The following is a 27,883-nucleotide window of genomic DNA, read 5'->3' as shown; positions in this document are numbered from 1 at the left end:
TTTTTCCCAGTTTTGAGATCAGTTGCACTAAATTGCTGTCGAGTCTCTACGTTAAAAGCGCCCGGAGGAGACTGCTGCTGTGGTTTGGTGCCGATATTCTCTTAAAAGTCAACATTTCTTTCCCCTCAATGAAATTTGTTCACTTCACTGTCCAGCAGGGGGCAGACCTGAGGTTCACTATAAGCAAGAAAAGTAGACGAGAAGAAACTGAAGAGCAGAACGTTTTTATTAAGAAAAGGTAAAAAACACGCCTGTATTTACAGCAGCAGACAGATGGGTCAGAGCCCCAGTAGAGCTCGGGCCTCCTGACTCTGAGCCTGAAGAGTCTCGCTGGCGTAACGCTGCAGCAACTCCATCTTCTTCCTCCTGACCAAAGCCTCCTCCACCTGAGAGACAGACAGACAGGGAGGTTACTCCTGAACTACGTACCACAGGTACTTCATCACTAGACCATTCTGGAGGATTCCCATGATGCACTGGGTGTTTCTTCTTCACTCGCTATGTGTTAACAGACCTCTCTACTGAATCATATCCGTTATTAATCTCTGTCTCTCTTCCACAGCATGGTCGTGTCCAAATTCATGGGCTGCATCCTCCTGAGGACCCAGCCTTGGCGGTCTACGTGGGCCGGGTCCTCAGAAGGTCGGGTAGGCCGGAAGTAAACGGCAGTGAAATTGGACGGTCTTGCCTTCAGATCTGCGTCGCCGCTGTCTCGGTGGAGTTTAATAAACTCGGCCGTCTGCTCCTTGCTATCTAAAATATAACAGGACACTGGCGGAAATTCTCGACTGCCTCACACGTCTGTTTAATCAGTTTTCTGTTTGACGTTTATTCAGCTGTGTGAAAACCACCCGGGGGATTAATAAAGTTTTACTTTATCTAATCTAATCTAAGAACTTTAATCTCAGCCAAACTGATTTACTCACGAACAAACAAAACACTGAAAAAAGCCCAACAATAACATTTTTAGGTTGTCTAAGTGAATTATATATTACATTTAACCCGAGCAGCGAAAGTCCGCGGTGATCTGAAAATGATGTGCCGGGAGTTGTGCCGCTCTCGGCCGCATCAGTAACCCTCGAGCTCCCGGCTAGCTGTCGAGCTGGTGGGGAGCAGACGTCTCTGAAAACGTCGAAGCACTTTTGCAAATATGCGATATCTTGATAAACCGAGCAGATATTTGATGTTTACACAGCTACTTTCTCGCCTGAAAATATGTTAAAAGTTTATTTTGTGACCCAGAAAGATTAGTAAGAGTAATTTAAAAACTTAGCAGCGGCCGCCATTGCTGGAAACTGGAGTTTGGCTGGTTTGAATTCTTGGATATGGTGGGCCACGAAGGACACACCCGACCCATCCTTCAAATTCGGGAAAAAGCAGGACGCATTTGTCGGCTGCATTCGGAGGAGTCTACGAATTTGGACAGCCTTCGGCGCGTCGCTGTGATGTAATCGGTCTACAAACCCGTCCTCAGGAGGATGCAGCCCATGAATTTGGGCACGACCCGTGTCTTTATCATGTCCTCCTTCTCTCACAGCAGATGGCCCCGCCCCTCCCTGAGCCTGGTTCTGTGGGAGGTTTCTTCCTGTTAAAAGGGAGTTTTTCCTTCCCACTGTCGCCAAAGTGCTGCTCATAGGGGGTCATATGATTGTTGGGTTTTTCTCTGTATGTGTTATTGCAGGGTCGACCTTACAGTATAAAGCACCTTGAGGCGACTGTTGTTGTGATTTGGCGCTGTGTAAATAAAAGTGAATTGAACAGACCAAACTCTCCTGAAACCCTGCACGGTAGGCTGACCTGCACCTCCTGGGAAATGTAAAGATAACACCGCCTGCACAGGTGTGCCAAAGGTGACGCCCACTCAGGTAGGCCACGTTGTTGGCTCTATGTAGGTTGGAGATCTAAATGAAGCGGACACAGTCAGAGCTGCTTTCAAGGCTCTGGTTAGAATCAAGCGTCATCCTTGGCAGTGAGGGTCCTCACGTTGCAGGCAAGCGTGTTTGTGTGTCTCACCTCTTTCTGAGATGGAACAGGTACGTGTGCGATGAAGGCGAGTCCTCCATCCTCTCCCTCCTGCTCCTCCTGCTCCTCCTGGTCATCAGGCTGCAGAAATAAAAAAAGATTGTTCATATTCAAGCACATCTGTGTGTGTCAGTAAATTAGTCTTTATTTTTCTCTTCTCTAAACTTATTTAACTTGGATGATTTAAGGATGATTCGAAATGTCCACCATGTTTCAGTAAATAACCCACATGTTGTTGACGTTGGGTCACTGGATTGAATGTTAAATAAAATGAAATAAAAATCACGTGAACCCCGTCTGTCAGACCCAGAAGGCTGACTCTGTTCAGCTGCACATCTTCAGTGAAACATCGTCATCAGGTGACTTCTTCAGTCTCAGCTGACTGCAGGTTTCCGACCCTATGAACAAGCAGCACTGACTAACAATGGGCTGTGAGGTCAGTTTCATCATCATTGATATGCAAATTGTTGTAACTATCGATCGAAGACCAGCTGACACTGAAATGTTTCACTGAAACCGATGAACAGGGTCGACCTTCTGGGACTTCCTCACCTGGATGACGTCTACCTCAACGTTTGAAAAATGTTTCAGTGTCTTCAGCTCGTCCTCGTATCACGATAAAGCAGACGAGGTAAACATGGCTAATGCAATAATCCAGCTGTTAACATCAAATTTATCGTATTTGGTAACGATCTCAGCACACTACAAGTACTGATAACCTTAAACCTGTACCCGGATTAAAGTGATCCTATTCAGTTCTTACTGACCAGGACAAAAGTGATCTGGATTACATGATCCATGGAAGAAAAACCCAGATCATTTTATCTGGATTACATGTCAGAGTCGCACGTTCACACCAGACGGTGTGTTTCTACGAGTGAACCGCTCTCAGGTGTGCCGAGGTCACCTGACAGAAGCTGATTGGCTGAGCAGGTAAAGAGACAGTTCACCTCTTCGTTGTAGACGGTGTAGATGCTCTCCTCCTCTTCCTCCTCCTGCTGTTTCTCTCCAGACACTCGAGACTCTCTCTCTGTTTTCCACCTGTGGACCGCCTCCAGCACAGCTACACACACACACACACACACACGCACACGCACACGCACACGCACACGTGAGGTTACCTGAAGTGTCACACGCATGAACAGACGCTTCAAATCTGCTGAACTATAATCCAATAATTCCATCATCCAGGATTTTCACATATTCTCTGGATTATTTTATAATCTGGGGATTATGAACCTTGTTTCTCGTACTGCGCCTCCAGAGGAAGAAGGACGCCGTCGTCTTCGTCTCTGTAGCCGTAATACTCTGCATCCACATCCTTCATCAGCTCCCCCCTTGTCTTCCTCGGCGCTGGGGCAGCTGGGAGATTACATACTTGGTGAGGACCGATGGTGTGACAGTGTGACATCAAACAGGAAGTGATGCAAATACGTACGCTCCTTCTCGAACAGCTCCCGGACTCCCGGCAGGTCTCTGGCAGCTCCAAAGTATTTATAGCCGCGGTTTCCAGGCACCTCCTTTCCCTCGTGGTCCAACATCCTTGGCCCAATGCGCTGCGACACAAACACGCGGTCAGCTGCTTCGATTGCGCCGATTGATAAATAAATTGGAATTTTCAATAACTTGCCATGATTACTGATAATAAATCAAGATTATCAATATCAAGTCAGGATTTGATGAAAGTCTCGCAGCACGATGTTACACAGATTACAACATTCAGGGTCACGTGACTCATCACAGCAGGCTTTAAATCAGTGGTTACTATGGTAACAGTTCTATTAATCTGACCCTTTGATGGCTCAGATTAAACGTGAACTCCTGTGTATGTCTCTTACTGCATAGTCGGGTCCTCCGAGCTCTTTGATGCGGACCTCCCAGTGACCTTTCTCTCTCAGCAGCTTGTTGATCTCATCGTTCAGATCCCGAATCCTGAACTCACCCAGACCAGCTGCACAGGTGAGGCACAGGTGAGGCACAGGTGAGGCACAGGTAAATGGTCTGTATTTGTATTAGAGATGGACCGATCCGATATTACGTATCGGTATCGGTCCGATACTGACCTAAATTACTGGATCGGATATCGGAGAAAAATAAAAAATGTAATCCGATCCATTAAATATCACGAAAGCACCTCACAAAACTTGCAACACGCCGTAACTCACCTCAGAACGTTAGCACGTCGGAGCAGTATGCATCACGTGATAGAGCGGCTGTGGCATGCGGGACCTGTCGGTGGTCTGGATAGCATTTGGAGCTTCGCTAGCAACCCGGCATTTCATCTCCGACAAAGTTATCCCGAGAGAAGTAAAGCAAGTGTGTAAGTCCATCTCTGAATGTTTGTAAAGCATTCCTGCGTTAAGCTTAATGAGCGACTGCCTCTCGCTCTCCGGCTGCTACTTCAATCATGAAACTGCTTAACGATCAGCTGATCGGCTTTTCTGTCGCGAGTCCGTCTCTCTAGTTTGCTTTTGGCCCACTTTGCACCAGAAAGAGGAAACCAGCGGCTGAACAACAGCAGCACGTTTAAGCTTGATCAGCTGTTGTTACAATTTATTTAATATTACTTTCTACTCCAGGATCTTTTTCTACGTAGCTGACGGCTGTAACTGTGCAGGGGCGGATCTAGCAAAGTTTAGCCAGGGGGGCCGATAGGGCATTAACAGGGAAAAGGGGGCACAAAGACATACTTTTCTTTCTTATTCTCATTTAAAATGTCGAGCTTTTAATTATTTAATATTTATCTGAATCTTACACCCAAAGTTTTAATCTGATGTAAAATGTATAGAAGTCCATTACTGTATATAGTGACTATTAAGTCTAATATATACCCTAGTAAGCTATAGTATTTTTTCCTTTGGGAAGGTACCATCTGTGCAGTCTGCAATTTTGTTGAAGAAAGATGTTGAATCTATTTAATATTTCTTGAAAAATAATTGATTTCTGTGCATTTTTTTTCACACTGCATCAAATTAAGGTTGATTACGTCGATTAAGCATCATGAGGTGGAGCGTGAGGGGTGGTTCCCTATTTTTTATTTATTTCTTTTTGTTGTTGCTGGGAGTTGGAACCCTATTAGTTAGGTTGCTTAATATTTATGCTAAGTACTCTTTAAAATACCAGAATAGGGAGGATGGTGTAGGTTTAAGTTTATTAGATTGATCAGTATTGCTGAACTATGAAATATTTTTTTTGCATACAGGTATAACAGATTAGCTTTAGTGTAGTTGTTGTTTTAAACTTGAGTATGAACTTATACAAAATGCAGCAAGATATTTAAAAAACACTATATCGGATTCATATCGGTATCGGCAGATATCCAAATTTATGATATCGGTATCGGACATAAAAAAGTGGTATCGTGCCATCTCTAATTTGTATAGCGCTTTACTAGTCCCTAAGGACCCCAAAGCACTTTACACACAAGCTACATTGTAGCCACAGCCGCCCTGGGGCGCACTGACAGAGACGAGGCTGCCGGACACTGGCGCCACCCGGCCCTCTGACCACCACCAGTAGGCAACGGGTGAAGTGTCTCGCCCAAGGACACAACGACCGAGTCGGGGCTCGAACCGGCAACCTTCCGATTGCAAGACGAACTCCCAACTGTTGAGCCACGGAGAGACACAGGTGAGGCACAGGTGAGAGAAGGGGAGTGGGACAAGTGAGGAAGAGACTTGGACTCACCGTTCTGGATCTGTGCGACTTTCTTTGAGATTTCACTGATAATCTGAAACAGGCACACAGGACACACTCAGTACACCTGACTGCAGGTACCATCACCACTACTGATACTAGTGCTGCAGTGTGACTACCTGTCGTCTCCATTTTTCAGCTTTAGGAAGTTCACTGCACTCTGAGGCCAGAAAGGGTCTTCTTTCCTACAGATGAGAGATCAGGCAGACAGGTGTTTATCTGACGGCAGCACTACTGCTATAGACCGCAACCGCCTGCAGAGTGATAACAATTGCGGAGAAGATCATCAGGACCCCGCTGCCCTCTCTGCAGAGCATCTACCATCACAGAGTCCAGAAGAGAGCTGCCTCCATCCTCAAAGACCCCACACACCCCCAACACGGACTCCTCAAACTTCTGCTTAGGACCAAGGTTTAGAAGTGCGAAATCCAGAACATCAACAACTCCTTCCCCACAGCTATCAGACTCTTGAACAGCTGACCTATTTTAACAGTAATAATAATTTTTGCACATGTATTTTATTTGTTCTAGTTCTATTTGCAGATATTAACCGGCATCTGTGTGTGGACAGCAGAGAAAGAATTTCATTGTACAGAGAAATGCTTTTCTTTGTACACATGACGATAAACGCTTTGGATCTCGAAACTCACCTTGACTTTTCCTTCCTCCAGCTGAGCCTGCCTGAACCGAGCCAGGGCCGTCCTGACAGACAAAGCAGAGGGACACATTTACCCAAAGAGGAGGACAGGTGGAGGAGGACAGCAGGAAGAGGAGGACAGGTGGAGGAGGAGGACAAGAGGAAGAGGAGGACAGGAGGAGGAGGTCAGGTGGAGGAGGTCAGGTGGAGGAGGAAGACAGCAGGTAGAGAAGGACAGGTGGAGGACAACAGGAAGAGGAAGAGGAGGACAACAGGAAGAGGAGGACAGGTGGAGGACAACAGGAAGAGGAAGAGGAGGACAGGTGGAGGAGGAGGACAGGTGGAGGAGGAGGACAACAGGAGGACAGCAGGAAGAGGAGGAGGAGGACAGCAGGAAGAGGAGGAGGAGGACAACAGGAAGAGGAAGAGGAGGACAGGTGGAGGAGGAGGACAGGTGGAGGAGGAGGACAGGTGGAGGAGGAGGACAACAGGAGGACAGCAGGAAGAGGAGGAGGAGGACAACAGGAAGAGGAAGAGGAGGACAACAGGAAGAGGAAGAGGAGGACAACAGGAAGAGGAAGAGGAGGACAGGAAGAGGTGGTCAGGTGGAGGAGGACCACAGAAAGAGGAGGACAGGTGTGTGTGTGTGTGGGGGGGGGGGGGGGGGGGGGGGTCATACAGCACATCTCTGACAGGAAGTACTTACATGGCCTTCTCGGCGTTCCTCGCCTGCACAGAGAGAAGATCGGAGTGAGAAACATCTGGAAACATGTGGAGCTCAAAGAGGAGGTAATTTCATGGTAACCAATAGCACGTGAGGTCACCAAGCACCTCCTCTGAACCTCTCCTTGTTGGCCTGCAGCTGGGCCTGGAGGTGTTATCCAGGTAAAGTTGACACCTGGGCAAGAGCTGAGACCCAGACTGCCGCCAGACTCCATTAAAATCAGCAGTTTAATCAAGCTGATAATGGATTGCATTTATATAGCACTTTACAATTCCACTATTCATTCACTCTCACATTCACATTCAGTGAGATCTTGAGGGAGAACAAAGGGAAGCGAGCCGGCGTCAGGAACAGGCTGAGAGCTCGTGCACACCTCTGCCTAGTAGGGGTGGGGGAAAAAAATCGATACTGTGTAGTATCGTGATATTTTGTTTGCTAATAATGTATCGATACAGGGACAGCAGAAATCGATATTTTGTTACAAAAAAAGTTTTTGTGGACTGGAACTCTGACTTCAGAGCATGTTGATCAGTTCCTTTTTCTGAGCAAGAATCCTGACACTGTCCAAATGTGTTTAACTTTTTTTTGGCAGTTTACTTATTTTAATTTAAGACATGTTTTATTTTAATGAAGTTTAAAACTTTTTTATTTAATGTAAAATTATATTTTGTTTTAATTTACTTTCAAATTCTTCAGTTGCTGAATGGGCTGCATAGTTTTTATAAATAGCTGTAATTGTACCAGATGGTTGCATTCAGTTCAGTTGGACTAGACTGTAATACAAACCGTTCAGTTTGTCAACAATAAAACTGAAATAAGAGAAAGACTGAGTGCGAGACTTTGATATTAGATAAAATGAATATTGATAACGTTTACCTTTATGTACAGAATCTGAATATCGCAAAATATTTTTAAAAATTGCAATAATATCGTATCGTGAGTTAAATATTGTGATAATATCGTATCGTGGGATGTATGGTGATTCCCACCTCTACTGCCTAGCATCCTGCTCGCCAACGTCCAGTCACTGGAGAACAAGCTTGATGACCTCAGGGCCAGGATAAAGTTCCAGAGAGACATTCGGGACTGCAATCTCCTCTGCTTCACCGAGACATGGCTGAACCCAGCGGTGCCGGACCACGCCATCCAGCCGGCCGAGTTCTTCTCGGTTCACCGCATGGACAGGACACGGGACTCGGGGAAGTCAAGAGGAGGCGGCGTGTGTTTAATGGTGAACAACAACTGGTGCAACAGTGAGAACGTTGTTCCTCTCACACGCTCCTGCACACCAAATCTGGAACTACTGTCCATCATGTGCCGTCCTTTTTATCTACCTCGGGAATTTACATCGGTCATTATAAGTGCCGTTTATATTCCACCACAAGCGGACACGGTCACCGCCTTATGCGAGCTGCATGAGGCACTCACACAGCACCAGACACAACACCGGGACGCTGCACTTATTGTGACGGGGGACTTTAATAGCGCCAACCTCAAACGCGCAGCGCCGAACTTTTATCAACACATCACCTGCCCCACCAGGGGTGAAAGGACACTGGACCACTGCTACACTACGGTCAAGGACGGCTACAAGGCACAATCCCGCCCTCCGTTTGGCAAATCTGATCACGCCGCCATCTTCCTCATGCCAAAATACAAACAAAGGCTGAAACAGGAAGTTCCAGTTCAGAGGAAAGTCGCGCGCTGGACGGATCAATCGGTGGCCACGTTACAGGACGCATTCGATGACGCAGACTGGGGCATGTTCAGAAACAGCTCCGATGATGATGTCAACGTGTTTACGGAAGCGGTTGTGGGATTCATCGGGAAACTAGCGGATGATACCGTGGAGACAAAGACTATCACAACGTTTCCCAACCAGAAGCCGTGGGTGGATAAAACCATCCGCGACGCTCTGAGATCCCGCACCGCTGCCTACAACACGGGACTCACGACGGGGGACATGGACCCGTACAAAGCCGCGTCATATAACGTGCGGAGGGCGGTGAAAGAGGCGAAGCAGCGCTACGGGAGGAAACTAGAGTCACAACTCCAACAGAGTGACTCTAGGAGCCTGTGGCAGGGACTAAGGACAATAACGGACTATAAAGCACCAACAACCGGTATGACGAACGCGGCCGTGACTCTGGCAGACGAGCTGAACACTTTCTATGCTCGCTTCGAGGCTGCAGCTAAGGTCTCCAACAATGCTAGTGTTAGCGGCGCTAACGGCTGCAGACAGGAAGATACTGCCAGCACCGGAAACGTGCTCGTCATCTCCGAGCATGAAGTAAGGAGAGCCTTCAAGAGAGTGAACACCAGGAAAGCAGCAGGACCAGACGGCATCCCAGGTCGTATCCTCAGAGACTGCGCATACCAGCTAGCTCCTGTGTTCACTGAGATATTCAACATCTCTTTATCTCAGTCGGTGATCCCCACATGCTTCAAAGAGTCCATCATTGTTCCTGTCCCGAAGAAACCCCACCCTGCTTCTCTCAATGAGTATCGCCCTGTAGCCCTCACCTCAGTAGTGATGAAGTGCTTTGAACGCCTGGTCAGAGACTTCATCATTTCTTCACTACCAGACACACTGGACCCACTACAGTTCGCTTACCGTCCAAATCGTTCCACAGACGATGCCATCTCTCATCTCCTCCACACATCACTCACTCACTTGGACACTAGAAGGGGGAATTATGTTAAAATGCTCTTCATAGACTACAGCTCTGCATTTAACACCATAATTCCCTCCACACTCACCACCAAGCTGGAGCATCTGGGACTCAGCTCATCTATGTGTCAGTGGATCTCCAACTTCCTAACTGGCAGACCACAGGCAGTAAGGATGGGCGGACATGTCTCAGCCTCCACCACTCTCAGCACTGGAGCCCCCCAGGGGTGTGTTCTGAGCCCCCTGCTGTACTCTTTGTACACATATGACTGCGTGGCCACTACCAGCTCCACCACCATCATCAAGTTTGCTGACGACACCGTCGTGGTGGGCCTGATCTCTGATAACAACGAGACGGCCTACCTGAAGGAGATTAGGAATCTGGAGAACTGGTGCCAGAGGAACAACCTCCTTCTAAACGTCAGTAAGACAAAGGAGCTGATAGTGGACTTCAGCACTAAGCAGGAGAGGAACTACCAGACCCCCGTCATCAACGAGTGCCCAGTGGAGAGAGTGGACAGCTTCAAATACCTCGGAGTTCACATCACGCAGGACCTGTCATGGTCCTGTCACATCAACTCCGTGGTGAAAAAGGCCCGTCAGCGTCTCTACCACCTCAGACGCTTGAGAGACTTCCAACTGCCCTCCAAGGTGCTCAGGAACTTTTACTCGTGCACCATAGAGAGCATCCTGACGGGAAACATCTTAACCTGGTTCGGGAACAGCACCATGCAGGACAGACGAGCTCTACAGAGGGTTGTGCGGTCAGCTGAGCGCACCATCCGCTCCGAGCTCCCTGACCTGCACTCAATCTACAGCAGGCGGTGCTGGACCAAGGCCAGGAAGATCGTGAAGGACCTCAGCCATCCCAACAACAGACTGTTCTCTCTGCTGAGGTCAGGAAAGCGATTCCGCTCCCTGAAGACCAACACAGAGAGACTGAGGAGGAGCTTCTTCCCGCAGGCGATACGGTCTCTCAATCACACCACCACACAGTACTGACCCACACATACAGTTCTTACACACACACTGGACATTCTGGACATTGTTTTCACTTCATCACTTAAATCACTTTAAGCATATTTGCACTGCACAAGACATAATGTGGATCGCACAACACTGGTCACTACATTCTTCATTCCAGTTAATACTTGCACAGCTGCTGTTATTGTGTATATATTTATTTATATTTCTTCATACATTCTTATATAGTTCTATATTGTGTATTTTGTTGTACAGTTATTTTATTTTCAACTTTAATTTATATATTTTATCTTATTCTCCCAGTTAAATTTACCCTTCATTCTAATTTGTGTTGTACAGTTATTTCATTTTTAACCTTAATTTATATTTTATTCCTTCCTAGTTAAATTTACCCTTTTTAATTTTTCATATTTATTTCCTATCTTATTCATAGCCTTTTCCTTTTTTGTTTTCTTTAGGTCACGAGCAGTTGTCTAAGCATTTCACTGCATATCGTACTGTGTATGACTGTGTACGTGATAAATAAAATTTGAATTTGAATTCACACACTGGTGGAGGCAGCTACAGGTGTAGCCACAGCTGCCCTGGGGCAGACTGACAGAAGCGAGGCTGCCATATCGCACCATCGGCCCCTCTGGCCATCACCAGTAGGCGGTAGGTGACGTGAGCATTAATGTTCAATACAGCCACCTGATCGATACACCAGGTGATCACGGTCTGCTTTGGTTGCTCAGTCTTCTCCATGTTTCAGCTGCTCCACCAGACTCCATTCAAAAATCTGTTATTTTTAACTCAGAGTATTTTAACACGGTTTGGAGTCGGAGGAGCGGCTCCTCACAGAGCCGCTGAGCGCTTCCTGATCACTGATTAATAATGAATATTGATTAACGTGCACACGGCTGTGACGTCAGTGAACACAACAGATTAAAATGCTGATTCTCACCATGTCTGCTGCGGAGTTTAGCCGTTAATCCAACAACCGAGCAGAAACCATCCAAACACACACGAACACAGCACGCACACTAACAGGAAACACGTCACCGGCTCCCCCACTGCATCCGGTTTTATGTCTGCACTACTGCCCCCTGCAGGACGAGCGGCCCGCCTACAACGACATGTAAGATAAAATAAAAATGTACACACAAATGTAGGAAATAAAATAGTTAATGTGAAAGCGTAGAACATTAATATTCATCTGCTGTATGACGGACGTGCACGCTGAACTCTCAAACTTATATGAGCTGTGTGAGATCTGATTGGACGGCCACAAACGCCAACAAATATTTCCTAAAATGTTTTGTTTGTTGTTTTAAATGTCAAACATTGTATAAGAAGACAAAACTGAAGCCTTTCACTGAACGAGCAAACAAACACACTGGTCCTCTGTCTGCACACACGTCAGAGCACTGCTGCCATCAGTGTGTTGGTATGTAACAACTGCAGTGTGACTCTGCACAGCCTCAGCATGTTTGTGCTCTCTGCTCAGAAAGAACTTATTTTAACATTTAGCTCAACAACAAACAAATTCTGCCTAAGAAGAATTACATTAGATTTCCTCATATCAATATATAATATATCTGATTTTATCTGTTTTGATTTTATATACTGTTTTGTTTGTTTGTTAATTAGTTTGTTTGTTTGCTTGTTTTAATCAATTTTAAATCATGCTTTTTATTTGTTCTTGTTTCTAATGTCTCTGTAAAGCACTTTGAATCACCTTGTTGTTGAATTGTGCTATACAAATAAACTTGCCTTGCCTTGCCTATATAAGTAGGGGTGACATGGGCCACAAGTGGCCACGAGTTTGACACCCCTGGCCCAGGTAAGTGAGAAGTCTGATCATGAACACCACAGAGGTCAGAGGTTAACGCTGGGATGTATTGTTGTACATCAGCAGTGAATGACATGTTCATGTACGACCTGTATTGAACTTTTAAAGATTCATTGTGTTTATTTATGTTTTATTTCCACAGCGACTTTATTCTTTCACTGTACGCAGATCAAACTTCCTGTGTCCTTAATAAAACTGAGTCAGTCGTTCATTCGATGTAATCAGAGTAGTAACAATGATGACTGTTACTACACTGGGGCGATCGTGGCTCAAGAGTTGGCAGTTTGTCTTGTACTGGTTCGAACCCCGGCTCGGACAGTCTCGGTCATTGTGTCCTTGGGCAGGACACTTCGCCTACTGGTGATGGCCAGAGGGGCCGATGGCGTGATACGGCAGCCTCGCTTCTGTCAGTCTGCCCCAGGGCAGCTGTGGCTACACCTGTAGCTGCCTCCACCAGTGTGTGACTGTGAGAGTGAATGAATAGTGGCATTGTAAAAGCGCTATTTAAATGTAATCCATTATTATTATGATGATGAGAGGAGGAGATTCTGGAGGTGTCTGACAGCGAGGAACTGAGCAGGTCGTCAGGGATCGCTCTGTCCAGCTGCTGCAGATGTTAATTAAACCATGAGGCTTTCAGGTGAGCTCTGGAGCTCGTTTCCTCTGATCTGATTGGTCGGTTCGTCTCCTGTGGGTCAGTGGTGCCTGTCTGAAGAAATAAGACAGCCACCGCAGGCTCCGCCCTCATCCTTCTTACCTTTTTATTGTCAGGTAGAACATACACCTTTACAACAGCTCACAGGTAAAATGTACAAAAATAAGATTTTTCTGGGGGTTTTGTCCAGACTTCCTGCGGCTTTTTTTCTTGGCGTACGATTCCTCGACCTGCACAAAAACGCACCTGTAAAACATCTGCTGCGACCTGTCCTGATTGGCTCGTTCATCCTGCGATATTATTGGGTGATTGCTGGAGGTGGGGACAATCATTTTATATGGTCCAAAAACAAAAATGAAGTTGGCAAGATACAAACTTCCATGGCTCTGTTAGCCCCACCCAAAGGGCAGAGGGGAGGGGCCTAATTTGGCCTTCATACATCACTCTCTCAGGTCTAAAAAAGCTCTGTACATCGTAACACAGCTACCAAACTAAAACACAGAAGAACAAATGGGTTTTGTAGCCCGCCCCCTCCTCCTCCCTCCGTCTGCTCTGACTGGCTGTTACGAGGCTGACCGACAGGCCTCTAGACCAATGACAAGAGGAGGATCAGAGGGCACGAACAGAGAATAAAAGAAGAGGTTTGGGAGCGTAGGGTCAGGGGTCAGAGGCCAGCTAGGGGGTGGCTTCAATGGTGCACTCTTTCGCCAGGTGACCTGACTTCCCACAGTTATAGCAGTTCAACTCGGACGCCTTGCTGCAGTGCACCGCAACATGGCCGATCTCCCCGCACCTGCAGAGCACACGGACAGGTTACGCTGGACCGTTCACCTGTGTTTGTAGGCTCAGCTTTAGTATTAGTTTACCTGTAGCACTTGACCTTCTCACAGCACTTCTGGATGTGTCCGAAGCTGCCGCAGGAGTAGCACTTTTGCTCGTGGGCGTGGTTACAATCGCGCGCCATGTGACCGGCCTTGCCGCAGTTATAGCACAGCTGCTCGCGCTCCTTCTTGGGCTCCTTGCAGTCTCTGGAGATGTGACCTCCTCTGCCGCAGTTGTAGCAGGCTGCAGGAAAGATCACACCTGTGCTCACCTGTCTTTAAACTGTTGTGATCTGTAAGCGTGTGTCCTCACCGTCCTCTGTGCGCTCGCAGTCTCTGGCCACGTGCCCAAGTTCGCCACATCGGTAACAGAACAGGTCTGCAACGACACGACAGGGGTGAACCGCCGGGTGTGTCACATAGTCAGCTGTTCACAATAACAGCACCAATGCAGAAGCTGGAAATGGAAACAGGTTTCCACGTCTCCATGGCGACATCTGTAAAAACTACAGGCTTTTTAATAAACTTTAAAATAAACTCATGGAGGTTTGATGATGGGTGTCACCTTTGCCTCTGCTGCGTCCTTTCCCTCGCCCTCGGCCGCCACTCGGACAGTTCTTCACCCAGTGGCCTGAGCGGCCGCAACCAAAACACTCGTTACTGCTCATCGCCACGACCACGGCTGGAACCACAGACAGGAGATTCAGATGTGAAACTTTACCTTCATGAAGGTGCAGAATAAAAACCACGGAGGAAAAGGAAAAACACACCAGGAACACCTGAGATGATTCTCCTCAGTCCTGGGCCCACCCACACAGGTAGAGTTTACAATAATTGATCACACAGCAGTGAGGAATAAATTTGAACACAGCAGGTGTCTTTCTGAAAGTGCTGTAACTAGATTAAGGATTTAATTCCAGGACTGTTTAATGTTAACTAGTAATGACTTCATGAATAACATTTTAGGCATTAGAGAGAAAAAAAGACTCATAATCATCCCACAGATGTAATATTATCTGCAGCTACTCTTAGTACCATTGATGTTAAGTTAGACTCTTTTTCTCCAATTGATCTTTCTGAGTTAACTTCAATAATTACTTCCTCCAAACCATCAACCTGTCTTTTAGACCCCATTCCTACAAAACTGCTCAAAGAAGTCCTGCCATTAATTAATTCTTCGATCTTAAATATGATCAACCTATCTCTAATAATCAGCTATGTACCACAGGCCTTCAAGCTGGCTGTAGTTAAACCTTTACTCAAAAAGCATCTCTAGACCCAGCAGTCTTAGCTAATTATAGGCCAATCTCCAACCTTCCTTCATATCAAACATCCTTGAAAGAGTAGTTGTCAAACAGCTAACAGATCATCTGCAGAGGCTTATTTGAAGAGTTTCAGTCAGGTTTCAGAGCTCATCACAGCACAGAAACAGCTTTAGTGAAGGTTACAAATGATCTTCTTATGGCCTCTGACAGTGGACTCATCTCTGTGCTTGTCCTGCTAGACCTCAGTGCAGCGTTCGATACTGTCGACCATAATATCCTATTAGAGCGATTAGAACATGCTGTAGGTATTACAGGTACTGCGCTGCAGTGGTTTGTATCATATCTATCTAATAGACTCCAGTTTGTGCATGTAAATGGAGAGTCCTCTTCACACACTGAGGTTAATATGGAGTTCCACAGGGTTCAGTGCTAGGACCAATTCTGTTTACATTATACATGCTTCCCTTAGGCAGCATCATTAGAAGACATAGCATACATTTACACTGCTATGCAGATGACACCCAGCTCTATCTGTCCATGAAGCCAGATAACACACACCAATGAGTTAAACTGCAGGAATGTCTTAAAGACATAAAGACCTGGATGACCGCTAACTTTCTGCTTCTTAATTCAGATCAAACTGAGGTTATTGTACTCGGCCCTGAAAAGCTTAGAAATATGGTATCTAAGCAGACTCTTACTCTGGATGGCATTACCTTGGCCTCCAGTAACGCTGTGAGGAACCTTGGAGTCATGTTTGACCAGGACATGTCCTTCAACGCACATATTAAACAAATATGTAAGACTGCTTTCTTCCATTTGTGCAACATCTCTAAAGTTAGAAATATTCTGTCTCAGAGTGACGCTGAAAAACTAGTTCATGCATTTATTACTTCCAGGCTGGACGACTGTAATTCATTATTATCAGGAAGTCCTAAAAACTCCCTGAAAAGCCTTCAGCTGATCCAAAATGCTGCAGCAAGAGTCCTGACAGGGACTAGAAAGAGAGCAGATTTCTCCTGTTTTGGCTTCCTGTTAAATCCAGAATTCAAAATCCTGCTCCTCACATACAAGGTCTTAAATAATCAGGCCCCATCTTATCTTAATGACCTCATAGTACCGTTTCTATTTTTAACATTAGGCTTCAAACTTGCTCATAGGGGTCAAATGATTGTTGGGGTCTTTTTTTCTGTTCTATTATTGTAGTGTCTTTACCTTACAACACAAAGAGCCTTGGGGCCACTGTTGTTGTGATTTGGTGTAATATACATAAACTGAATTGAATGGAGCAGCAGGGTCCCATCAGATTCACTCTGACCCCCTCATGTGAGACACCTGGGGAAGCTGTAGAGCTGATTTTAATGTGGACACATAGGGGACCACAGGAAGACAGGTGAGGACAGGTTCTGATTGTCTCAGGTCTTCACCATGATCAGACTTTTTCCTCTTGTTCATCATGTAATAAGATGCCTCTTCACAGAGCAACAGCAGATCAATCGTGTATCGATCCTCTCCGGTCCTCCCGTCCCACCAACTGTGCTAACCTGCACCGCCCCCGCGGCTCATGGCAGCCCGACGCCGTTAACAGGCCACTCTGTGCGGCCACCAGCCAAAGGCTCCCCGGCCGATGAGGTCCTTTATACCGGCTCCCCGCTCCGGCCTGTAAGCCTGTAAACAGCCCGTCATGGCAGCTAGCCTGCTAGCAGCTTAGCATACGCTCCGCAGCGGAGGAAACACCGACACTGTCCGCTCCGCAGCGCCTCTTCCCCGGGGCGGAGCGGCGCGCCGGCCGGCTGCAGTGAGCCCTCTGCAGGCAAAAAAGAGCGGATCAAGCCGCCGGAGCTCCGACTCACCTCAGACCCGAAACTGTGGAGGTTTGTTTGGATGCTGGTCTGCGCCACACGCGGTCTGCACACGGTCCGACACACACACACGCAGACACACTGATAAACACACACTGATACACAGACACACACACACACACACACACACACTGATAAACACACACTGATAAACACACACACTGATAAACACACACTGATACACAGACACACACACACACACACACTGATAAACACACACTGATAAACACACACACTGATAAACACACACTGATACACAGACACACACACACACACACACTGATACACAGACACACACACACACACTGATAAACACACACTGATACACAGACACACACACACACACACACTGATAAACACACACTGATAAACACACACACTGATAAACACACACTGATACACAGACACACACACACACACACACACACTGATAAACACACACTGATAAACACACACACACACACACACTGATAAACACACACTGATACACAGACACACACACACACTGATAAACACACACTGATACACAGACACACACACACACACACTGATAAACACACACTGATAAACACACACACACACACACACACTGATACACAGACACACACACACACACTGATACACAGACACACACACACACACACACACTGATAAACACACACTGATAAACACACACACACACACACACTGATAAACACACACTGATACACAGACACACACACACACACTGATAAACACACACTGATACACAGACACACACACACACACTGATAAACACACACTGATACACAGACACACACACACACACACACTGATAAACACACACTGATAAACACACACACACACACACTGATACACAGACACACACACACACACACTGATAAACACACACTGATAAACACACACACTGATACACAGACACACACACACACACACACACTGATAAACACACACTGATAAACACACACACACACACACTGATACACAGACACACACACACACACTGATAAACACACACTGATACACAGACACACACACACACACACTGATAAACACACACTGATAAACACACACACTGATACACAGACACACACACACACACACACTGATAAACACACACTGATACACAGACACACACACACACACACACTGATACACAGACACACACACACACACTGATAAACACACACTGATACACAGACACACACACACGCAGACACACACACTGATAAACACACACTGATAAACACAAACACACACACACTGATAAACACACACACACTGATAAACACACACTGATAAACAGACACACACACACACACACACACACGCAGACACACACACACACACTGATAAACACACACTGATAAACAGACACACACACACACACACACGCAGACACACTGATAAACACACACTGATACACACACACTGATAAACACACACTGATACACACACACTGATAAACAGACACACACACACACGCAGACACACTGATAAACACACACAGACACACACTGATAAACACACACTGATACACAGACACACACACACACACTGATAAACAGACTCACACACACGCAAACACACTGATAAACACACACACTGATAAACACACACACACACTGATAAACACACACTGATACACAGACACACACACACACACTGATAAACAGACACACACACACACACACACACTGATAAACACACACACTGATAAACACACACACACACTGATAAACACACACTGATAAACAGACACACACACACACACACACACTGATAAACACACACACTGATAAACACACACACACACTGATAAACACACACTGATAAACAGACACACACACACACGCAGACACACTGATAAACACACACAGACACACACACACTGATAAACACACACTGATACACACACACACTGATAAACACACACAGACACACACACACTGATAAACACACACTGATACACACACACACTGATACACAGACACACACACACACACACTGATAAACAGACACACACACACGCAAACACACTGATAAACACACACACTGATAAACACACACACACACTGATAAACACACACTGATAAACAGACACACACACACACTGATAAACACACACTGATAAACAGACACACACACACACGCAGACACACTGATAAACACACACAGACACACACACACTGATAAACACACACTGATACACACACACACTGATAAACAGACACACACACACACACGCAGACACACTGATAAACACACACAGACATACACACACTGATACACACACACACTTATACACACACTGATAATCTCGCACACACACAGATAAACACACACAGACACACACACACACAGATAAACACACACACACACACTGATAAACACACACAGACACACACGCAGATACACTGATAATCTCACACACACACACACACACACACACTGATAAACACACACACACACACACACTGATAAACACACACACACTGATACACAGACACACACACACACGCAGACACACTGATAATCTCACACACACACACACACACACACACACACACACACACACTGATAAACACAAACAGACACACACTGATAATCTCTCACACACACACACACACACACACACACACACACACTGATAAACACAAACAGACACACACTGATAATCTCACACACACAGATACACAGACACACACACACACCTTGTTTACTCACCTTTAGCCTAAAGCTGATGTTCTGGCTCACCTGTGCTGAACTCACCTGTGCGCCGATACAGGAGAACCTGAGCAGGTTTTGTGTACGGTCAGTGGGAACAGCCTGCTGTCTGACACGATTATGAAGAATGAAACGCACAACAGTGTCTGATCTGCACAAAACACCTGCACACAGACAGACCTGAGAGCTGCTGGCGACCCCGCCTCCTCCCCCTCAGGTAATTAAACACATTGGCTGCTTTCTCGCATGTTTAATATGGTGAAGAATGAAGCCTGTGCCACACTGAGCAGGCTGAAAGTGAGAGGATGGTTTACAGGTAACTGATCGATGAGCGCGTCACCAGCAGGGTCAAAGGTCACAGGAACAAAGACGCAGCTGCGGGAGGAGTGATCAGGAAGACGAGACGTCAGGCAGACAGGGTGAGTTTCAGCGTCGTGCTTAGTCAAAACTTTCCACCGGAACCACAGCTGACCGTCAGCTGATCCTGTTTAACTAAACCTGGTTTCTGGGTTAGAGCCAAACCTCAGAGTCACAGGACAGTGATTTATTTATTTTCAGTGTGATAAATGAATCTGTTTGTTGGTCACTGTTCTGATTCTTCTGCTGATCCTTTGATGTCACTCTCTGAAAACCAAAATTCACCTGAAAAAGCTGCTGAACAGAGCTGCTGTTACTTCCTGTCTATTCCAAAAAACTGGCCGCAGTTCAGCTGGTGGTGCAGCAGGGGGCACTCTGAGCTGAGGATTTCCAGCTGCTTCTAGAATTGTATTTATTTTATTTCTCCGTGAAGCTGAATCAGTTCAGCGTTCTGCTGCCTGCTGATTGGTCAGTTAGGGCAGGACGTCGGTGTCCCTCGATGGCGCCTGTTTCTAAACGATACCTCTGGCAGATGCCAGGAGTGTAGCCAAAGTGCAGCAGAAGAAGCAGCTGGTTGTGGTGGTTGAATGTGAAGCTATCGTGAGGCCACTGGTGGCTTCATGCCCCAAATCAACATGGAGGATGCAGTAAAGTGACTGGTGATGCTCTAACATCCTTGATATGCACAAAAAGTAGAAACTTCAGTAGAAACATCAAAGAATAGAACAGTAGCTAATGTCCCGAGACTTTCCATCAGAGTCATGAACAGCTCCACTGAGTCCCATTCATTCTGCATGAGCTCAAGGGCGCCTCCTGTGGAACAGGAAGTCACTAATGGCCTTCACCAGTGGTCATGTAGGGATGTCAAACTTTAGATACCTGAAAACCAAAATGCTCTGATCCTTCTGCAGGTCCAGCCTTCATGCCATGTTGGGGCGAACTGCCTTCCATACTGGATGCTGCAGGTTGCAGCAGTGCTGCTTCCTGTCCTTGCCTCCTCCCCATCCACCTGAGCTGCACAGACTCCATTACTCAGCAAGCAGTGGGAGCCGGAAGCTGAGGGCGGGACAGGAGGCGGGGCAGATAAATTCCGCTCAGGTCGACCGGATCTTAAAGGTGACAAAAATCAGACTCTGAAAGCGTTAACTGGTGATGTCACACATCTTAATGACTGTTTGTTTCCAGGCCAATGAATACAGCCTTACCCTCCCCAGAGGCCCCGCCTCCCATGGCGTTCTGGGTTTTCATAGCAACATGTTGCCATCCAACCTCCCCTGCGAGGACCGTCAGAGCAGCGCCACCTGCCTAGCGGGCCGTGGAGGCGTGTTGTTTGGCGTGTTCGACGGTCACACAGGGCCGGCCTGCGCCCACGCTGTCAGTCAGAGGCTCTTTTACTACATTGCCGTGGCAGCGCTGCCGCTGAGGACACTGGCGGAGCTGGAACGGGCGGTGGAGGAGGAACGGGCCGTAACACCACTGCTGGAATGGCATAAATACCCCCAAGACCTGAGCTACCCCAATGGAGAGGTGACGTCCTTCCATAGCCTCCGGAACTACTGGCAGGAGAGGCTGGAGACCGAGGAGGAGGATGAGGAGGAGGTAACCAGGTGTCCTGACACATCACAGAATCACATTCACGGACAGTGCAGGTCCAAAAAAAACCCAAAACATGCCTGAATGTCAAAGCCTTTACCTGGTCTCAACCAGGTGCAGGTGGACTTTTCAGAAACCGATTTTCCTGTTTTGGTTTCAGCAGAAAGTTCACCTGTGGTGACATCATTATCTGTTCTCTCTGATTGGCTGCAGGATGACAACAGAACGACATCAGCTCTGGTCAATGCATTCCATCGCCTTGACTACGACCTGTCTGTAGAAGCCCAGGTGCATCTGTCCCTGACCTCCCCCAGGTAAGAACAAAGTTGTGTTTTCTTCAGCAGAACCTGCAGGTGAGTCTGTTTCAGCAGGTTAAGCCTCTCTTTGTGCCCACAGGCAGGTGTCTTTCCCTGGTGAGGGGTTGTCTCTGACCTCCCCCCTCCGGGTGGCGCTCTCTGGTTGCACAGCCTGTGTCGTCCACATCTCCAACGGCGTTCTACATGTGGCCAACCTGGGGGACAGTCGGGCAGTCCTGGGCGTCCAGGAGGCAGACGGAAGCTGGTCTGCGATCAACCTCACCAATGACCACAATGCGCAGAATCCCGAAGAGCTGCAAAGGATTCTGGGAGAGCACCCAGCGGAGCAGAGGACGGTGATCCGCCACGACCGCCTACTGGGCCTGTTGCTGCCCTTCCGGGCGTTCGGTGACGTCCGCTTCAAATGGAGCGCGGATATGCTGAGTCGGGTCTATGAAACTCGACCGGACGTCCTGTCTGCGGTCAGTGAGGCGGTCCGGACGATGCCGCCGCACTACCTGACCCCACCCTATCTGAGCACTGAGCCAGAAATCACCCGACACTGTGTTGGACCTGCAGACAAGTTCCTGGTCCTCGCTACTGATGGACTCTGGGAGCTGATGCATCGACAGACGGTCATCCAGCTCGTGGGGGATCATCTGACAGGTCAGTGCCAATCAGTTACTGATCCTTTAAATAGCAACACAGTAAAGCTTGTCAAAGGAGCTTGCAAAGAAAAGCGTCTGGACTTCTTTAAGTTGCTTGAAGACGTTTCACCTCTCATCCGAGAAGCTTCTTCAGTTCTAAGGTCAAATGGTGGAGAGTCCCAGATATAAACCTAGTGGGAGTGACCCCCCACAGAGGGACCCAGTTTCCCACCTTGGCTCAGGCGATTAGAGGATCATCAGGGGGTCCTTTTGTCCCTCTGTGGGGGGAAACTCCCACTAGGTTTATATCTGGGACTCTCCACCATTTGACCTTAGAACTGAAGAAGCTTCTCGGATGAGAGGTGAAACGTCTTCAAGCAACTTAAAGAAGTCCAGACACTTTTCTTTGCAAGCTCCTTTGACTACGATGACTGAGAACCTTCACAGACACAGTAAAGCTTGTAACTATTTTTATATATATATATATATATATATATATATATATATATATATATATATATATTTCACCTCTGTAATATTCTGGTTATTTATAACTGAACTATTTAGAATAGAATTAGAATAGAATTCAACTTTATTGTCATTGCACATGCACAGGTACAGGGCAACGAAATGCAGTTTGCATCCATCCAGAAGTGCTTTAGTGATATAGATATATTACAATATATATTAGCAATAATATAGATATGTGAGTATATTACAGAAATGGGTCTATTATGGTATGTTATAATGTACACGGTATGAAGTATGTTGTGAATATTCTATAACTATAAGTATGTACAGGCTGTAGTGAGTACAAGCTATGTACAAGCTATGAACAGGATATAAATATGAAAAACTATACAGAATATGAAATAAATAACTTTACAGAATCTGAGATATACAGCTATACAGAAATGGGAACTATGCAAGTTGTAAACAGTTGTAGGGTTAAAAATTATCAAATGTACAGAATGATTATTTACACAGTGCTATACAGTAGTGCAGTTAAGATAAGTGAGATATAATTCCTACAGAGGCTATATAAAGTGCTAGTGGTTGTGAGTGGTGGTTCAGTCCGTGTTATTATTGTGTGTTTGAGGGTACAGTTGTCAGTGTTGGGAAAGTTACTTTTAAAATGTATTCCATTACAGAATACAGAATACATGCCCCAAAATGTATTCTGTAACGTATTCCGTTACGTTACTCAATGACAGTAACGTATTCTGAATACTTTGGATTACTTAATATATTATCATGCTTTTTACAACAACGTGAATGTACTATTGCTGTGTGATTTATTACTATTACTGAAGGTCCGCGACTCCGAACTGTAGTAAAGGGACCTCTGACTAATACGGCGGGGTCCCTGTCGGCTCGTAGCCGAAAAATAGCTTTACTTTGTTGTGTGGGTCAACTTTTCTTGCCAGAGACAGAGAGAGGCGTTGAAAGGCTGCTCCAACAGAACTTATTGTTTCGGAGGAAAACACGAACACGGTGTACAGTCGAGTCTTAATAGCTTACTTACAACTGGGCTCGTCAGGCACTCTTCTTGGCTGCAGTGGTTATTATTATATTTACATGCTTCCAGCTCCCGTTTTTCCTCGATGACAACTCGTACCTTTCCACTCCCCTTTTTCTCCCTCCTCGCGCTCACAGACCCATAACGTGTATGGCAGTCCATTCTCCCTGCAACACGGACTACACTGCCCATGATGCTACATTCTTTAGAGCTATGCTTGTAGCATTCTGCCTGTTAGCTTAGCACAACAACAACAACAACAACGAAAAGGCGCTCTCTCACCCAGGAAACACACAGTCGCAGAGAGAGAGAGAGGGCGTCACCCTGTAACCATGGCAACCGTAACGCTGCCGCCTGGAACAACAGAACGTAGCTGTCAAACAAACCCAAACAGTCCTGACCCGCGACAATATGAAACAGGAAAGTACCGCAGTGTAATCCATTTATTTCAACAAAGTAACTGTATTCTGAATACCACCTTTTTAAACGGTAACTGTAACGAAATACAGTTACTCATATTTTGTATTTTAAATACGTAACGGCGGTGCATGTATTCCGTTACTCCCCAACACTGACGGTTGTCGATTGTGTGTGTGTGTATGTTCAGTCCATGTGTTAACGTGGGTCAGATGTCAGGAGGCAGAGTTCAGGAGTCTGACAGCTATTTGTATATGTTAGCGCTATTACATACATTTTGTAAACTTTGTAATATTTGGTTTTATTTAATTTACTTCAGTCTGTTACTGTTGTTGTCTTGGAGCGACTGTATTCTGATCATATCTAATAGACTCCAGTTTGTGCATGTAAATGGAGAGTCCTCTTCACACACTGAGGTTAATTATGGAGTTCCACAGGGTTCAGTGCTAGGACCAATTCTGTTTACATTATACATGCTTCCCTTAGGCAGCATCATTAGAAGACATAGCATACACTGAAAAACTAGTTCATGCATTTATTACTTCCAGGCTGGACGACTGTAATTCATTATTATCAGGAAGTCCTACTCGTGTTTCTTCTCCACTCACTTTTTTTCATGCTCCATTAGGGCTGTTCGATATAACGATATATATCGGATGACGATATAAAAACGTCTGTCGTTTCATTTTACGCTATCGTTTGTTTCGTGGTGCCGCAAAATAAACTGTTTACGGCAATATTTGTTCATTGTTTTGATGGTCACTGTAGTGGCTGTATGAATTTCTTAAAGTTCTCTCTTTCTCTTATATTTAATATAACAACACTATGGACGGACAAGCACCTGTTTTTATGCGTTGTTGTTAGCAACAATGACGGTAACACCATCGCGTGTCCGCTTGTTTATGTTCCTCATAAACCTTTCACAATAAAGCTCAAGATCCTGTTGAGACTTTTCAAAATAAACTGAATCACGTGAAAGAGCAGATTATTTACGGATGAGAAGTAAAAAAGAGCCGCCAGGTGCTAAAAAATAAACCGTAGACTCAAACATTAGAACAGGCTTTTCCCCGCAGCACGCCGTGTAATAAATACTCACAAAGGAAACGGCGGCCGTTACAACTTATGTCTAAAAATGTATCGTTTCATGCATCGTCAAGTCGAGCTGCCCGAGATTCACAGAATTTACAGAAAATGTTACATTTTTGTGATTTATATCGTTATCGGGACGATAGCTGTCTTAAATCGGGATATGAGATTTTGGTCATATCGCACAGCCCTATGCTCCATATGTTTACACACCAGAAGGTGAGTTCATATTTTACCCTGAACCACGACCTTATTCTGAAACTGTCCCATTGCCACCTCTTGGTCACCTTGTTTTTACATTAAGCCGTCCCAGCATCTCATCACATGCCAGTCTTCACCTGTTTATGTTTTCGGTGTTGGAGTTTGAGATTCTTTTGAAGACTGAGGTCACAGATAATCACTCACAGTGCTCCAAAAAGTGCACATGAGGTGTGAGCGTGCTCAGACGTGTCCACCTGTCTTTACTTCCTGTCATCGTCCTGACTCTGTGTGTGGTTTGTCGTTGCACAGCCCTCCAGCAGCAGAGACCTATAATTCCCTGCGAGGGCACAACGCTGGGCGACCTGCAGCGCCTCTTGCTGGAGAGGAGGGGGCGGGTCCTGTCGGCGCTTGAGGACCAGAATATCGCCACCCACCTGATCCGCCACACCCTTGGCGACGACGGGTATGGAGCGGTAGCTCCAAATCGTCTCGCCAAGATGCTGAGTCTGCCTGTGGATCTGGCCCGAAGGTACCGTGATGACATCACTATCACCATCATTCACCTGAATGAGATCTAACACCTGCAGGTGATTACCTGCTTGGTAGTCACCCCGCTGACCAATCAGCAGCAGGCGTGCTCATTCCAGCGCTGATCTTCATCCTTTTCCTTAACCGTATCCCAGCTCTGAATGGTCGAGGGGTGGGACACACCTGGACAGGTAGCTGATCAGGTGTTTCTGTTATTTTGTCTGCCTTCAAGAAGACCAGAACTCGACACACACACAGGTCTGAGAAAAGCTCCACGAACGACACCGGAGCTAACCTCACTTTTCAAACATCGCTCTTCAGGTGTGGAGCAACACAGTGAGCATGCTCAGTGAGTTGATGTTCCGCACTTGGAGTGGAGAAGTGGCGCCACCTCCTGGTGGCACACTGAAAACACCTATCTCGCCTGAGGCTACGGCTACGTCCACACGTACCCGGGTATTTTTGAAAAATTTTCTATGCGTTTGCACTTTTCGTCCACACGTAAACGGCGTTTTCAGTAACTGAAAACGGAGATTTTTAAAAACTCCGGCCAGGGTGGATAATTTCGAAAACTCCGTTTTTGCATTTACGTGTGGACGACAAAAATGGAGAAAACGCAGAAAACGCAGCGTCAAAGGTGTGCGCCTTTTTTGACGTCACACTGTGCGTCACGTTATTGTTTCGGTGAAATGAATTTCTACAATACTGTTAATTCTACTCTCTGCAGTGTTTAAATGCTTACATATACACACAGTTACTGTCCCTCCACACTCGACTCGGTTCTGCTTGTCACTACCCGATCTGTACCACGCATGTGTGAAAGGTGTCTACTTCCAGTCGAAGTATTTTACGATAGTTACAGGTCAGAGTATCTGTTAAGATGTTAAGAAAAACAAGTATCTCTTAAAATGTTTCCGATAATGAAACATTTAATATATTGTAGACAAAAACAAAAAAATAAAAAGATAGTTACGGATCAGGACTCCCTGATCCTTACTGCGCATGTGCAATGTTTTCTTCTTCTTCTGTTCGTTTAATGGAGGTTAACACCCCAGTGTACGAGGACACTGTCACCTGCTGACTGAGCGAATGAACCGTATTGTAAACTGAATTAGCGTAATCACAAACGTGTGTTTAATTTGATTTATTGATAGTCGAGTGTGTTTATGCTTGTCTGTGTGGAGAGGATTGTTGGAATAGTGATGATGACGTCCGCTATCACTGTCAATTGTTAGTAAACACTTCATCTGGCTGGTACCAATCGGGTTTCCGGTACAGATCGGGTAGCGACACTGCTTCTATGGAAAGTAAAAAAAAAAAAAAAGACACTGCTTCTATGCCCCA

At 46.1% G+C, this 27,883-nt stretch overlaps 3 protein-coding genes across 3 annotated transcripts; 1 reads left to right on the top strand and 2 right to left on the bottom strand.

Annotated features, from left to right (window-relative positions):
• Nucleotides 1-252: 252 nt before the first annotated feature.
• isy1 (ISY1 spliceosome associated protein) lies at nt 253-11,755 on the bottom strand. Its single transcript, XM_085354785.1, has 11 exons — nt 11,678-11,755; nt 7,062-7,084; nt 6,369-6,420; nt 5,838-5,903; nt 5,710-5,752; nt 3,861-3,973; nt 3,461-3,578; nt 3,262-3,384; nt 2,973-3,085; nt 2,014-2,103; nt 253-386 (listed from the first exon to the last, which is right to left on the bottom strand). Exons 1-11 carry the CDS (start codon nt 11,678-11,680, stop codon nt 279-281), a joined length of 852 nt encoding a protein of 283 aa, XP_085210911.1. The 5' UTR covers nt 11,681-11,755; the 3' UTR covers nt 253-278.
• Nucleotides 11,756-13,309: 1,554 nt separating this feature from the next.
• On the bottom strand, nt 13,310-17,246 carry cnbpb (CCHC-type zinc finger, nucleic acid binding protein b). Its single transcript, XM_085354784.1, has 5 exons — nt 17,160-17,246; nt 14,607-14,723; nt 14,355-14,420; nt 14,087-14,285; nt 13,310-14,013 (listed from the first exon to the last, which is right to left on the bottom strand). The coding sequence occupies exons 2-5, from the start codon at nt 14,707-14,709 to the stop codon at nt 13,896-13,898; spliced, it is 486 nt and encodes a 161-aa protein (XP_085210910.1). The 5' UTR covers nt 14,710-14,723; nt 17,160-17,246; the 3' UTR covers nt 13,310-13,895.
• A 3,933-nt stretch (nt 17,247-21,179) lies between these two features.
• Nucleotides 21,180-26,589, top strand: LOC146632928 (pyruvate dehydrogenase [acetyl-transferring]-phosphatase 1, mitochondrial-like). The gene is made up of 5 exons (XM_085354783.1): nt 21,180-21,368; nt 21,438-21,851; nt 22,059-22,159; nt 22,242-22,807; nt 26,321-26,589. Exons 1-5 carry the CDS (start codon nt 21,180-21,182, stop codon nt 26,587-26,589), a joined length of 1,539 nt encoding a protein of 512 aa, XP_085210909.1.
• Nucleotides 26,590-27,883: the final 1,294 nt, after the last annotated feature.

This window comes from Diplotaxodon limnothrissa, linkage group LG5 (genome assembly GCF_057381915.1).
Source record: "Diplotaxodon limnothrissa isolate DT_005_m linkage group LG5, D_limnothrissa_male_GT1.1, whole genome shotgun sequence".
NCBI classification, from domain to species: Eukaryota; Metazoa; Chordata; class Actinopteri; order Cichliformes; family Cichlidae; genus Diplotaxodon; species Diplotaxodon limnothrissa.
The sequence above is the reverse complement of the archived record's forward strand: the minus strand, read 5'-3'. Positions and strand labels throughout refer to the sequence as shown.